The sequence below is a fragment of the Rosa chinensis genome, chromosome 7 (genome assembly GCF_002994745.2).
Source record: "Rosa chinensis cultivar Old Blush chromosome 7, RchiOBHm-V2, whole genome shotgun sequence".
NCBI classification, from domain to species: Eukaryota; Viridiplantae; Streptophyta; class Magnoliopsida; order Rosales; family Rosaceae; genus Rosa; species Rosa chinensis.
The window spans coordinates 66,883,147-66,899,271 of NC_037094.1; the positions used below are offsets into that span (position 1 = coordinate 66,883,147).

At 36.4% G+C, this 16,125-nt stretch overlaps 1 protein-coding gene and 1 pseudogene across 1 annotated transcript; both read right to left on the reverse strand.

Annotated features, from left to right (window-relative positions):
* Positions 1–552: 552 nt before the first annotated feature.
* On the reverse strand, positions 553–5,378 carry LOC112175462. Its single transcript, XM_024313141.2, has 5 exons — positions 4,102–5,378; positions 3,180–3,919; positions 3,009–3,098; positions 1,300–2,061; positions 553–1,100 (listed from the first exon to the last, which is right to left on the reverse strand). The coding sequence occupies exons 1-5, from the start codon at positions 4,199–4,201 to the stop codon at positions 966–968; spliced, it is 1,827 nt and encodes a 608-aa protein (XP_024168909.1). The 5' UTR covers positions 4,202–5,378; the 3' UTR covers positions 553–965.
* Positions 5,379–14,409: 9,031 nt separating this feature from the next.
* LOC112178447 lies at positions 14,410–16,125 on the reverse strand (annotated as a pseudogene).

Sequence of the window (16,125 nt, forward strand, 5' to 3'; positions counted from 1 at the left end):
TCACGACCAACCCTATGTAGAAGGAAGGCCATTTAAACAACATCCATATATTACCTACATGAAATCTCTTGCACAACATTTAGCACTTTCGATTACTTCCGGTGATCTTGATGAAATATGTTATGCCCTTTCGATTACTTCTGGTGATCTTGATGAAATATGTCATGCCCTTTCGATAAGTGTTGTGTTTTTAACACGCAAAAAATGCATTTCAAAGCGGAAGCAAGTCTAGGATACTTGTTGATTTGTTGTACAAAACAGAGGTGCAACATTTTGTTTGCACACAGTAATTTAAATCCCATATGCAGCTTTAGGTTAGGTTATGAAGCACTGAGTTGCTTGACCATAGTTGTGACATAAAATGGGTTTAGCTTATCAGCTTTCATAATTTTCCAGATGAACTAACGCTCAGAAACATAAACTGGACATAATTTCTTCCATATGATTATTCATATGTATTGGCCTATTGGGCCGACAATTATAAAAAAAGAAATGAAAAAATAACTGATCTAAACAAAATAGAAAACAAAACTTTAAATCAAGTTGCGCAAAGATAAAAATAAACCCCTTTTGATTTCTTCTTTTCCGTAAAATTGACCAAAAACATAATAAGCCTTTTCTTGTAGAATGAAACCCCCTAAAAGAAAGAGGAAGAACGAGGACCAAAATACACCAAAGTATCAATTTTCTCATCATCATCTTCCACTGCAGACAAAATAGCCCCTACCCTACGCTCTTCCATAAAAATTTAAAACCTAAACAAAAACCATTTTAGGCAGACAGGATTGGGGCACCTGTAACTTATTGCACTATTTGCAGAATGCATAGTTCTTCTCCAGACCCATTATCTTGTTTCTTACCGAACTCTCAGCTTCTTCTTTTTTTCCAAAACAAAGAGATAAGAGACTAACCATCTGCCATCAAAAAATTGAAAATTCTTGGATCTATGTGTGAGAAAAAGTAAATCAAGCTTCAGACCCAGAGTCAGATGAGCTCAGTTCAGTAGTTGCCCCATCCAAATTAGTTGCATGAGATTCAGGCAGCATTGAAAGCTTCGGCATGCCTCGACTCAGTTTGAGAGATGGTCTTGATTTCATATACTGCATAGAACGAGCACACATAGTTGGTGATAATGTTCAGCTGTAGAACCAACCTATTTAGCATGCAAAAAGTGACAATAACAATAGTATACTACAATAATACACCACATTGCACCCATCTCATTAAACATTACTACGTCACCAATTCAATTCAAAGAGTTCACAAAAAGTAAACAGACATGAATATCAAATTTCATACCTGGTCATAAAAGGCATTGATCTCTTCTTCCGTTAGACCGCCGTCATCACCAGAATTTTCCTCCCATCCAAGAGAACGAAGGAAACGAGCCTCTTCCTCATCCGGATAAACTGCTGCACTTGGGCCAGTACCAGAAAATCTGTGAACCTCTTCAGAGCTATCACCGTTGCCAGTCACCTCTCCACCATTTTCAATGTGAGGGCTCGCAGGATCACTGAATACTTCCCTAGTTATGTCACCAGATTTCTCCATAGTGGGAGATGAAATATTAGGGCCTGAATCTGGAAGAGTATTTGGACTGTTCACTGAGGTTTTCTTCTTTAGAAGATTAAAGAAATCATTCCGGCTCTGGACTTGAGACAAAGAAGGTCTCTTTTCCAAAGTGGCTCCAGATTTCAGATCCAACGCAGCTACCTTTCTTTCCACCGCCGAAAGCTTTGGATTGTTAGGGCTCCTTGAAGAAGCGGACACAACTGGAGGAGCAACAGCAAGTGGGCTATTTGCTGCTCTGCTACTTGCATTACTTGTGGGGCTAGTGACATCCTTTGGAGAAGAAGAGATACCATTTTCCCATACTGGTTTGAGAACAAGGAACTTCCCATGAGATGTCTTTGGAGCATCAGACTTGACAGGCCCCCCATGAAGAGATTGATTGGCATGGTGCGACTGAGAGGGCTGCTGCTGCCCACCCTTAACAGGTGCATTCATCTCACCAGCTCTGACTGCTGTTTTGGGCTTCAACTTGTCAGAAGAATTAAGAGCCTGAAAAGATAAATACAAAATTGTCAACAAAAGTCTAAAAGATAACAGCATCTAAAACTAGTAAACAAGCAGATAAGTGGGATGTCCATGTGCACATATAAATTTTTCAATGGTTCATTGTTTTGAAACATGAAAGCTTAATATATAAAAAAAATTAAAAAGGCACGCAACAGACTACAACCATCATCTTAGTTGCATAATGGAACATAAATGGCAATCAATAAAACAAAATGTTTATTTTCATCTCACTTATCCTAAGTGAACAGTATATTATATATTCAAGCACCATCTCTCAACATATAGTACCTTACTTATATATCTTTCACTTCTCCGACCCACTTCTATCTATCAACAGAGACACGTTGTCCTTATCAATCAACAATTAAGTAAACCAAGAAGCTTCAACCCCCCTCCCTCTTCCAAGAAAGAGAAGACCATATAAAGAAGGTGACATTGAGAAAGTGATGTAGTAGGTCAATCTTATATTAAATCTCTGCCCTACTAAGTGAGGCCTCTATGTATTCCTTCTGCATAAATAACTTGAACTTAAAACTCATTGTAAGGTGAACTAAAACTGCCTGCACAGTGCACCACATAATAATACCTTCCGGAATGTAAATTAATAAACCTATTATTCATCAACTGCCCAACACCAAATTGCATGGAAAAAAGAAAAACAAAAAAAGAAGGAAGTATTTCAAGCTATGATGTTTGAGAGAAGAAATAAATGTGCATCTAATTCTCTCCATGTAATGTAAATATATTGGAAATTAATTCTTAGACAAACATAAAATCAAGTGCCAAAGAGCCTGACATCACCGTTACATGATATATAGGGGGATGTCAGGAAATATAGATAATGGATCCCAACTACAAATAAAATACAAGATATTAGAAGAGAAAAGTTTAACACCCATCAAACAACCTCATGCAGATATACAACTTACTGAAGATTTTGGCATTGAAGGTGTCACCGGTATTAATTGCCTCGACTGCTTGAGAGCCAATTCCTCAAGCCTTTGTGTCTTGATAGATAACTGCACATGAAAATGCTTCTTTAGATTAGCATTGGTACACAGTGTTCAAATAGCACAAAACAGATACAAACTCTCAGTTACCTGAGGAGCGGTGCGAGCTCTTGCCGGAGCTTGCGCTAATGCTTCGGCCATGTTAAGACCAGCCGTTGCAATGGAAGCCCCTGACACTGAAGAAGCAGCAACAGTTGGTTGAACCGAAAATGATCCTGAGCTACTGCTTCCAATTATAGCATTAGGCACCTCTGCCAAAGCTGATTTAAACTGCTCTCCCCCAATTAAAGCTGAATTGCCAACAGGCAGGCTCTGAACAGCTGAGGTAAATCCCGGAGATGGGACTCTGCCAATATCAGGCACACCTTGCCTTTCTTCAGTTCCAAGTGAGGGAAAATCCTTATCAAACACAGTATTCTGAATACCAACTCCAACCCCAGAAATCAGACCATTGCCATTGTTATGACTGCTGTTGCTACAACTTTTTGAATCAATAGCAGCTCTTCGGGGCAACACTTCACTCTTATTCCTGGAAAGCATAGGCTGGGAACGTCGCAAATGGTCCTTACTGGTATACAAGCTTCCCAGAGGGTCAGAACAGTCACGGTCCCAAGGTTCGCCAAAATTTAATCTTTCTTTTTCCTTTTCACGGTCCTTGTCACGGTGGCTTCTGTTAAAACTACTGTAAGCATGCTTTGCAGAACCATTGCTAGAACTCCTCCGGGAATTAGAGGAGGAAGAGCGATCCAAATAAGGAGAACGAGGGCTATCAAATTCAGTTATGCTCTTTGAAGGTCTATTTCTCATGTGATGAGCCAAGGACGGAACATCTACATAAGCATTACAGAACAGTCAAGATACTTTGTGTTATACTAAAATATATAAAAATACCGTATATTCAACAAGTCCATTGTAATAGATGTCTCCACAATCCATAAATAAGAGTCTGTGTAGCATAATTGCACGTAAACAAAGGAAAGTATTGGGAACACAAAACATGAACAAAAAGTACCTGAAGATGATGCAAAATGGTGGGTTGAACTGCCCCCCCCAGAAACACTGCCTGTACTTCTCAGCCATTCTGGAACTAATGTGGGTTCACTTCTTTCCATAAGGAGCACTGAACATGATCAGCTATAACAACAGAAACACTTCTCACCTTCTTCACCACCTCCACTGTTTTCCCCCAAATTATTATACTTCAACAAAGAGAGTGAAGTTTCAACTACAAGTATTTTCTCTTCTTCACAATCAACTGCAATACGCAAGTCAGCGCCACTACTCCAGTTATCCTAAGTCACAACTAGGATTTCCTCCATGAAACTTATCAAAACACAGTTGCTTCGAGGGGGATATATTTTCTTTCTCTTCTATATAGAATCCCCAAATTCTAAACCTGGACAAAGCCTTATTACTTCCGATTAATAAAATCAACACCCTCTGATATTGTCACTGACCAACTATATCTACCAACACCGGGGTTTCCACCCACTTATCAAACCGGGGCGGCCAATGCCAAGATTACAACACAATGCTATTCGAAAAAACTAAAACAGAGGGGAAACTATCTACTCCTCCATCTTCAAATAAAAAAGATGGATTTGCAGGAGAAAATTTCACACACTCAAAGCCCCCTCATCTTCAACCCCGATACCCGAAGAATCAATAGGTCCGTAACTATGGCAACAACGAAAATATCACCGCCCCATCAAACAGTCCAATCATACCAACAAAACCGGAAAAAAACAAAAACAAAAACCAAAAAAAAAAAACCCTAGGCGACGGCGAAATCAGAGACTGAAGGCCGAGTAAATGCGCTGGAAATAGAAACCCTAACACATACGGATTCCTCTTCTCTCTGTGACTCCAAGACCTAGGATTTGCAGAGGCCCCGAAAATTAAACGACAAAGAGCGAGAGAGATAGAGAGAGAACTAACCCTAGGGCGCAGTGATTGACGATTAAGCCAAAACGTAACCGTTTTAATAACCGCCCCAAACCAATGCGTTTCGGAGGCGGAGGAGCGAGGGAGTTTCAGAGTCGCAGAAGCGACGGGGCCGCCACAGAGAGACAGAGAGAGAAAGAGAGAACGAGCGAGAAGAGAGAGAGAGAGAGAGGGATTCGAATGGGGATGGGGACGAGTCTGAGAGTCTGAAATTAATAGGGTTTTGTTTTCGGTTTTGCGCGAGAGAAACGAAGCGAGAGCGAGAGCGAAAGCGAGAGAGAGAGAATAAGAGAGAGATAGATAGAATTGGGTTTCGGGTGAGAGGAAGAGAGGGTGTGTTGTGTTAGTTTTAGACACTGGGGAACGAAACGTATGAAGAACAGCCTCTTCTTCGTTAGGTATCATTTTTAATTAATTAATTTTTTTTTTTTTAATCTGAAAATTTATTTTATATTTTTTGTTTTAGCTACTACACACCAAGGACCAACCCACCAAAATTAGTTAATGAAAAATGGAAAAAAAGCATGGGTTTTTTATTTTAATTGGGGGGAAGATTTATATATGGTAGATTGTGAGCCTAGCCTATCAAAGTACGGGAGTGACTAGTGTGTGGAGGCTACCTGTTACCCATCCTCGTATTGTAGATGGAGGATCTTTATTTGGCATTTATAAAGAACGGGCTAATTAATTAATAGTGACCTTCTGATTAATCTTTCCATTAATTAAGATGATAAATTGAATTTCTTGCAAAACTGCCATTACGTTTACAAAGAAAACAAAAAAAGGTAAAGGATGACTTATGTCAAAAAATTAAATATTGAGAAGACTCTTTATTGATAAATTGTTAGAAAATTAATTAAAAGTTGAGAATATATAAATAGATGTATTTCGACAAATTCAACGTTATCGATTCAACTAGTAACATAACATCTTAAACTATTCTGGAAATATAGTATTTATGTACAAACATAGGTTATCATGTCTATATGCACTTGTCTTCTTTCTCTATTTTTAGCATTAACATTTTTATATTGTATATTTATATATATATATATATATATATGAGCAATCTGCACTGTATTTTATGAAAATGAATGCCAAACTTGATTTGAAAATTTTGGTTACACTAAGAAGGGAAATTGTAGAAATAAAATTAAGGGATTGAAGCCCCAACAACAATTGTGATGATGAAGAAGAGCATCCCCAACTAAAAATGCGCGATTAAATTAACTTATTTGTAGGTATGAACAAAAACAGACTCGAAAGTAAAGAAAGCCCAACCATGTGTAGAGAAGTATGAAGAGCATAATGAAACACAACTTTACTCACTAATGCCTCAACATACTCTGGCAAACTAACATTTGACGCTAAAGCGTAGATAAGACCATCTCCAACCCAAAAGACTAAAAATAGCCCTGGGGCTAAATTTTAGCCCTGAATTTTATACTATTCATCGATGTGACATCAACCGTCTCCACCCCGTCAAGGCTAAATTATAGCCCTAAAATATATTGCCCTGAATTCTGTACTATTCATCGATGTGACATCCACCGTCTCCACACCGTCAAGGCTAAATTATAGCCCTAAAATATATTTTAACATTTTAGATATGTTATATATATATATTCTTATTTCATTTCGAGTTCACCTTTATTCCATTTGGAAGGTTACTGTTTTTTTTTTTTATCACATCAACAACTAGTCTTTTTTGTGAGTCGAACTCAAAAGCTCCCACTTATAAAGGAGAGACTTATGTCACTAGACCAAATGGTACTGGGATAGGTTACTGCTTTTAACAAACATTTATTTCATAATAACTTAAAGTTACAAGGAAAATTTATTCATAACAAATAAAAGTTATAAGGAAAATTTATTCATAAAAAATAAAATTTAGTAAGAAATTTGAATAGATTTATAACAATTTATTTGGGCAACATTAATTACTCATCGAGTCATTGAATGGCATTTATAGTGTAAAATTAAAAAAAAAAAAAAAAAAAAAAACCTAACGGATACATCAGTTGCTAATGTCATGCACATGTCACGCAGCACTACCACAGGTGGGCCTCCCATTTCTGATCATTTGGCCCTAAGGGCTAAAGGGCTACTTTGAAGGCTAAATTTGCCCCTTTCTGCCTTTTGGCCCTCAATTTTAACACTTAGGCCTTAAGTTGTTTGGGCTGGAGACCAAAAGGGTTAAAAAATAGGCTTTTAGCCCTTTATGTAGTTGGATTAGAGATGGCCTAACTCCAACACAAGCAGTTAGTCTCCCAATCACGCTCAATAATACCAATCTTTTCCCTTTGGTGACTTGATCAAAAGCGTATCAACATTAACTTTTAGCCAACTTGCAATCGAAACTTTCCACTCCATTTTATGTTCTTTTGTACTCCGGTATGTTTTTTGACGTTGTGGAATTATAATATATGGAGCCGAGCATAAAAAATGACATCACCCAAATCATTGATCGAATGTCCCAAACAAATTATTCCTCTTATTCGAAAGGCTCCAAATTTAGAAAAGAAAATGTTGAATAGAAACAATATGCAGTACATTAGGACAATGTGGCAACCAATCAGATAAGGGTGAGCATGGTCAAAATGGGCATGATCGTAAATCCAAACCCGATTATGCAATAGGACAAGCCGAGATGATCGAGATTGCATTTTTTTGAAAATTGATCTTGGCTGAACCTATCCCTGCCGGTTTTGGGTCGGGATCATTCAGGTTCAGGCCGTTTCTGAATAATCTCAGTATAAACTGTATAATCCAATTTAGCACCATTGATCATTCTAAGTCTAATAAAATTCATCACTGATCAATTATGCAATTGTTATGCATTGTCCATATAGAAACCAATCAAACCATCTGTTTAGGATCATTGATCATTCAAAGTATAATACAATTCATCATTAATAAGACCTACAATCGTTATGCATTATCCATACATAAACCAACATAAAGACAGTAGGATGTGTGGTGGGTGAGTGATCTACGGGTATAAGACAATAGGGTTGATGGAAAAGCGAAGGATGACGTCGACAAAAGCGACATCGTTGAAGGAAGGGAGAGATGAGTTATGGGATTTATGGATCAGGTTGAGGTTGAGTTTTTTGTGGTCAGTGTGGGAGGGAGAGCGACGATGATGGAAGCGCAAGGGCGGCTGAAGGTGGTAGTGGATAAGTTGGCGGCATGTTGCCGCTTCTTGGAGGTTCTTCCTCTTGTTCCTTCTCCAGTGACCGTTTAATCAGTTGGGAGTGAATTGGGATTTGGGGATTCGATGATTGGAAAAGGGACTCAAGATTTTTTTTTGGTAGAAATGGAAATAAAGAAGCAATTCCATTATTTTTTCTTCCCAGCTTTGTAAGTAACTCCAACTCCAAGTGACACATGGAAGTGAGGTTTACTCTTTTATCCGAGAAAAAAAAAAAGTGATTTTTAATGGACCTTTCAATCAATATAATACCTTTTACATTTTTATTTATATAATTTTTTTAACCCTTAGTTCCCAACCTGGCCTAACTAGTGCCTAGCGATTTTTATAATATTGAAGAAAAGTTAATCATATTAATTGAACTTGATAAAACAGTTTCACTCACTGATTAACACAACCTAGAGATTACATTTAATACTAGATTCATCTTGGCAAAAAATATCCATTATATACACATAGCTCATTTCATTGAAAGCAACAAACGAGACTTATAAAAAGAGTCATTTAAATTCTCATGCCCACTAGCTAAATACAAATATGATAACAGTTAGGGGTCATCATTTGCCCCATCGGCCAAAAGCTCATGGGCACCTGGGCACCCGCCCAGCCCAATGGGAAAAAGTCTGATCCTGGCCCGAATTGTGGCACGTATTAGCCAGGCCTATTGGGAATAGGGCAGGACTAGAACGGAGGGTTCAAAACCCAGGCCCAGCCCGTGAATATATGCCTATTAAAGCTTGCCTGGCTCGCCTTATAAACCCAGCCCAGAAGCCCAATCAGTGTTAAAATGAATATTTTTTACGTAGTTATTAATTGAACATGTGGATCAATTGTTGCATTACACCATCTTGTTTTTCTTTAATTTTGTATTCTAACTTGTGTCATCATTAACGACAAAAGAGTTATTTCATAGCTTTTGTACATTTTCGAATAAAGATATAATATATATATATATATATAGATCCTATCCAGAGCGAGGCATCGCTTTGAAATTTCAGAGCGAGGTTAGGGTTTATGGTCACTTTTCGGTCGCATATCCACATCTCAACGTTCAGTTTCTAGGTACTAATGTATAGATCATCTCTACGAAATTTCAGCCAAATTGATGGTCGTTAAGGCATTGATAACTGCCTTAAAGCTAGTACGGTTCAGGTTGGACAGATTCAGTTCGTCCATTGGTTTAAGCGAGTTAGATACCTTAAAGACCATCAATTTCATTGAAATTTTGCAGAGATGATCTGTATATATATATATATATATATATATATATATATATATATATATATATATATATATCCTATCCAGAGCGATGCCTCGCTCTGAAATTTCAGAGCGATGTTAGGGTTTAGGGTCACTTTTCGGTCGCATATCCATATCTCAACCGTTCAGTTTTTATGTACTAATATATATATATATATAATGTGCCCGACCTTGCCACTCAAATAGCCCAGCCCTACTTGGTCTGAAAAAACCCGTAAGGCCATGGTCCTATGGGCGGCACCTGGGCTTTGATTTTTCAAAAAAAAAGAAGAAGAAAAAAAAAAGCTATGCCTGGCCCAACCCGAGCCCATTGATTTTCGGCAGGGCAAGGTAGGGTCGGTCCTGCCCAATGATGACATAGTAATAGAGTGGCGAACCGTGGTTTGTTAATTATTTTGAATAACTGAAATCGTAGAGGTCATAGGTTCAATTTTCACATGGCATCATAGGAAGTGAGGCACACACGAATGCATGGAGAATATCTAGCCAAATTGGCAAACCGCACTCCCAAAACCCCAAAATGTTAAGTCATCACCGAGAGTGGCATAACGCCATCTTCATCAACCCAATCCAACTGAAGCTTGAGATCAAACGCAAGCCAAAATATCTATTTCATGATGTTCAATCCCACCCAAACTCCAAACCATGGCAAATATGTTCCTTCAGCGGTTGACAATGTCAGCGTTCCTAACCAAGAACCTTAAGCCACTAACACTAGGACAGTCAGTTACATGCCTGACACTAGATATGACTGGAAGTCGATCGCTATAAGATAAGTTGTTGACATGATCAACAATATGTAAGAGCTTGTTGAAACGATACATGACACAACAATAATGTTTCCATTTTGCGATAATAATTTAGTGGGCCCTATGAGCCGTAAGCAGTGTTGTATGACAATGACAATATACTTGCAATCCCTAATTAAAAGAATTTGTTATAGATGTTGGACGTTTAAATAAGCAAAGGACTTAAGGACATAACTTGTAACACGCAATCCACACATAGATTGAAGCCGCTAGTCTATAATGATGTTGCTAGTGAAAAGACTTTGTTGAAGTCTAATATGGTTGTAGCTAGGATTGTAGCCCAGTATATGTCCTTTAAGGTTTTGAGAGACCTCTAATGAGTCTTTAATTATTAATTAGACCTCATTACAGATACATCAAGGTGGTCATACTATTACTATTACTTACAACACTAACAAGAGCTTCATTAATCCCTTATGGTGATGGGAATATTGAACGGGAAAATCGGACTGCACCATAACAATCTCATACACCCTTAGTCTTGCTAGTCAAAGTGAAACACAAACTGGAGAGAAAAGGAAAGTGCATGATTCAAAATGTGAAAACGAATTGCTGGATGTGATGATTTAAAATTATATGCAACAAAATTGACTTCTTTAACAATATGTGTGGTGGAAACAAATCTGGGTGCAATGGTGTGAATGTATTAGACCAAAAACTTTGATTCCCAAATAATGTTATTTATATTTAATTTAAATTTAGTGTAAACCTTTACATACATGCTAAAATAAATAGAACATATCACAATGTCAATAATAATAATTAATAAATCGGACGTGTCATGTATCTAATTTTTTTATATAAACAAAAGGCTAGGATAAATTGACAAGGAAAATACTAAGATCTCAAAAAATTATACAAAAATGATGTGGCACATGCCAAATCATCATCTTAATCCTAATCATCTCCAGCATGTCTTCCTATTAAATTCTTTTCAATCTAAAATAAAAATCAACAATATCAATAAAAAAGACGATAATAAGAAACCTCATCTAACTCAGAAAACTCAAAATTCCAATCACCAAAAAAAAAAAAAAAACCTATACCAAATAATGTGGCACATGCCGAATCATCATTTTAATCCTAATCATCTCCAGCATGTCTTCCTATTAAATTCTTTTCAATCTAAAATAAAAATCAACAATATCAATAAAAAAGACGATAATAAGAAACCTCATCTAACTCAGAAAACTCAAAATCCCAATTCTGAAAACCTAAAATCCTCACCCGAATTTGCAGATCTAAGCCATGGCGTATGTAGATCATCCATTCTCGATTACCGACGTAGACATAATGATGGAGACCTCCTACACCATCAACATGCAACAAGCCTCCAATCAAAGAGATCGCTCTCGACATCGCCCTTCTCGTCACCGGAACCGCCAACATCGTTGGCGGCAGCCTCATGGCCTATAACCTCGTCGGCAACAAAGCTCACGGTACCCTAATGCCACCCTTCTACTGCCCTCATTGATTGCAGTTTTGACTTTTAATATGACTGTAGTGTATTATATCAAAGAATGTTGGTTATGCTGTTCCTTATGAGTATTGGATACCAATGGAAGTTTAACTTATTGATAAATGAACTCGATTGATCCTGGGTTGAAGGCAATGATAAGGATATCAAATAACTATCATTTGAAGGCAAGGGTTGTACGCTGTTGCGCCTATGTTTACTGGTAAGCAACTTCTTGTTATCATTTGAAGTGATAATTGTATAGTTAGTTACGGTCACAGATTGAAAGCCATTTTGTCCAGCTTGGAATTGCCAGGGATGTTTCCAGCCAAACTTTGTGGATATATGAAGTGATTTCAAATGCATCATTTTTTTAATGGATATCAGTTTTCAGAAGCTACGGGTTGGGTTCAATGGGAGGTGTGTTATTTTGGAACTCTTGTAATGCAATTGTCAGATTGTTATACGCACTTGATAGGTTTTTAATTTGGTTCACTATCCTAGGTATAATGTAACATTTGGTGTTTGCGGGATTTAAGCCATATCCATGTAGAAATATGCAGATAAAAGAGAAAAAAAAACAACCATTTAGCATCTTGATGGGTTTTTAATTTGGTTCACCCCTACTTCTCTGTCAAGTGAAACTATGCCCAAAGTATCCACAATATATTTGAATCCCTTTGAGATTCAACTTTTGTTAATCTTCTGAATATTTTCTTGAATATGGCCAGTTTTTGTAGCTCTAAGGTTCAACTTTGAGTTTCACCTTTTCCATGTCAGAAACTTCATGTATAAAAATACTGACTTTCTTTAAATTGCAGCTCCTAATGTTGCTAGTGGAAGCAACCATTCTGAGACCTTGCAAAGGCTCCTTGAGATGGAAATGAGGTCAAATCAGAAACAGAATCACCCATTTGCTGCAGTGGTGGGCTAATAGTCAAGGTATTATGGACGTGGACATGGGTTTTGGGTATAGATAGTTACTCAAATGTTTGTGCTAATTGTACAAATTTTAGATGCTTGAAAATTCAATGATGTTAGACTAATGTAATGGCAGAATGTTAAAAGACATGCATTGTTGAAATATGCTTATCATTGATGCTTTATCATAATATCAAAATGATATATAGAAAAAAAATACAATTATCATACCTGAAGTACAATGCTTTCTTGCATACCAAAAGTATCATTAGTGCTTTTTAGTATTTCAGAATCCTTATGACAGAAAAGAAAAAAAATTCATTATCTTAGAACCTTAAAAAAGAAAGAATAAAAAATTAAGTCATTTCTTAAAAATAAGTAAACAATAAATAATTCACAAAAAAACTAATTAATATAGAAATGTAGTCTAACATGAAATTTATTTTTAGGGTGCGGCTATTGTCACTCTACCATTTTCTTAGTTCACCTTACAAACATTTGAATTGACTATATTACCCAAGTGCAAAATGACTAATAAGTTGATTTTCAAAAATCCAAATATACAAGAAAAAATAAATATATAAGTAATTAATTAAATACAAAGACTACTTAATTTCTTATTGGATAACATTAATCTTTATCTTCTCCACCCAAATTTGATTATTACTATTTCTTTTGTCTTTTTGTTGCATCCTTATTGTTAATTTGTTGTACAATTCATAAAACTATTAGCGTTAAGCCGTTAACTCCATCAAAATCTTTGCAATATATATCATTTGTGAACACCGAAAGTAAAAATTTAAAACATTAAGAAAAAAAAACAATCTCTTCTTCATTGCTCATAGTTATAAATTTACTAATCTTTTTACATGGATTAAAATAAAGAACATTGAAATTGAAAGAAATTTTTTTAAAAGATATGGGAGTAAATCAGATTATGATTTTATTAAGAAACTTTAATAAATTTTAGTTTTTTTATGGGTATAAATTAAATAAGAGATTTTTGTTAAAAACATTAACTTTTAAATTGGATATGTCATATAAGGATATTCTTGGAAAGAGAAATGAGTTAGATAAGTAAATTTAATAATTGAAATTAAAATGTTGGGTGAACAAAGAAAATGGTAGGGTGGCAATAGCCTCACCCCAATATCACTAGATATTTTTGCAGCTTCACTTTCTTTTCTTTTTCGAATAATTTGCTCGGTCGTAGATTGTTTTCGGTTGAGTGGAGGACGACCTTTACTTTGAATAGATAATGGATCAAGTACTTCGCAACCATTCTTTGAAAGTTTTCCATCAAGCTTTGTCTTCTCAACCAACTCAGTATTATCTCCTTTCCTTTCACAATCAACTTTACTTTGAGTTTTCATTTTTAGATCATTTAATATCCCCATCACCATGTTACAATCTTCTTCTTTGCCATCTGCTAAGTCTACCACCTAAAGGACGAGGTTATGTTTTTTTTCTAGAATAGGTCCTCTGTATGTCCTAAAGGACGGCTCTTTCTATCGGCCCCTCAGGGGTGTGTCGTTTTTGGTACTGCTTGCTGAATTATAAAATTGATTGACCTCTTTCGATTAAAAAAATAGTCTGCCACCTCATAAAACAAATTACACATCTTATCATTTATTTGTGTTTCAGGCTTGGCAGTCCAATTGCCATATCTTATTTTCACTTTGCTATGACTTCGTTTTACACTTGCTGTCCATCGTTTTAAAATGTATTTCTCTGGAACTCCAACCATAGATGACATACACAATTTACCTCACACCTGTCCTCATTGAAATGAACTATGAACGGGACTCGTCTCATTTCTGTACCATCCACAGTTATATCTATAATTGTACCATTCCTTTCAGATGATGATATGCCGCAATGCATCTTTCCTTCTAACTCTTTTTGAAACTCTTTGAACTTTGTATTTGTGTAAGCACCATGATACTGTTTCTCAATATTGTACATTGTGAAACACGGAATCTTTGAATTGAAAGACTGAAAATCTGCAAGATTCTCTTTCTCAACTTTATCTCGTAAAGCATTCTCATATTGCTCCACAAACTGCTTTAGTGTAGTCTTTGAGTTTACATACCTATCAAAGAAAGTGTAGACATGCCTGCCCAGAAAGTGTCTTTCACAAAACTAGGAACCCATCTTCGCCTTTCCTCATATAATCCCAATAACCATTCATTGTTATGTAGGTTATACTTTTCAATGAACGTCTTCCAACGATGTTCAAATTCATCACAAGTTAGTGAATCGTAAACAATATTTTGAAAAGAAAACTTGATAGATTCGTATTTCTCTTTGTAGCCTTTCAATTTCTCTGGAACCTTCTTCATTATATGCCACAAGCACCACCTATGTCGTGTATTAGGAAAGACAATCTCAATTGCTCTTTGCATTGCTTTATCTTGATCTGTAATGATTGCATTAGGAGCATGATCAAACATACATGTAAGCCAGGACTAGAATAACCATGTAAACGTATCTGTATCCTCATGAGAAATCAATCCACATCCTAGTAATATTGATTGCCCATGATGATTGACACTTACAAAAGGTGCAAATGGCATGTCATACTTATTTGTTAAGTATGTTGTGTCAAATGTCATAACATCACCAAATTCCTCGTAAGCAGCTCTACTTCTTGCATCTGCCCAAAACACATTCCTTAGTCGACCCTCCTCATTTGTATCCATTATATAAAAGAAATTGGAGTTGTCAGCTTGCATTTTCAGAAAATACTTTTGAATAGCAGCAGCATCTCCCTCCCCTAGTCGCAGACGCCTTACCTTATCAAGAAAATTTCTCACATCTTTCTCTAGAAATGTTAAATTCTAATGTCCACCCGCTTCAACCACAAAGGAATTGAAATTCTTTTTTGGTCTTATTCCAGCTATATCATTTGTTGCTAACCTCTTTTTAACATGTGGCGGTAATTCTTTTGAGCTTTTAAAAAACCGTCTTTTGCTTGGAGTACTAAGATCATGATTATGTTCAAGCACAATGGAAGACACTAACCATTTTCCATCTCGGAGTGAATTTGCATTGAGTTTAGCCTTGCAATATGATTTTGCAACTGGTCGGAATTTAAGTGCATGTCTTGATTTGCTATTAAGCTTGCCAAAACGTGAACATGCATGTGAATGTTATGTACTTCAATTCCCCATCATCTCTTTTGCTTGAGGTCCTTTTACAAACTTCAAACCCCATTCATTTTCCATAGGATTTACAATACTTCTCTAGCTCATCAATTGAATCAAACACTAGTCAAATCTCTGGCTCTTTTACCCTTTCTTTCACTGTTTCATTCTCATCAGTAGTTTCAATATCAATTTCCACATTACTTCTCTCAGTTTCCACTTCATCCCCACTGTCCGTATTTTCTTCCACAAATGCAGTATCCATTTCATTCTCAACACTTTCCAT

Excerpts from the sequence above, each read along its gene's own strand:
- LOC112175462 (XM_024313141.2), bottom strand. The coding sequence starts at position 4,201 with ATGGAAAGAAGTGAACCCACATTAGTTCCAGAATGGCTGAGAAGTACA. Across the intron at positions 3,099-3,179 it reads GAGCTCGCACCGCTCCTCAG|TTATCTATCAAGACACAAAG; the intron begins GTAACTGAGAGT and ends TTTCATGTGCAG. Across the intron at positions 2,062-3,008 it reads CTTCAATGCCAAAATCTTCA|GCTCTTAATTCTTCTGACAA; the intron begins GTAAGTTGTATA and ends TTATCTTTTCAG.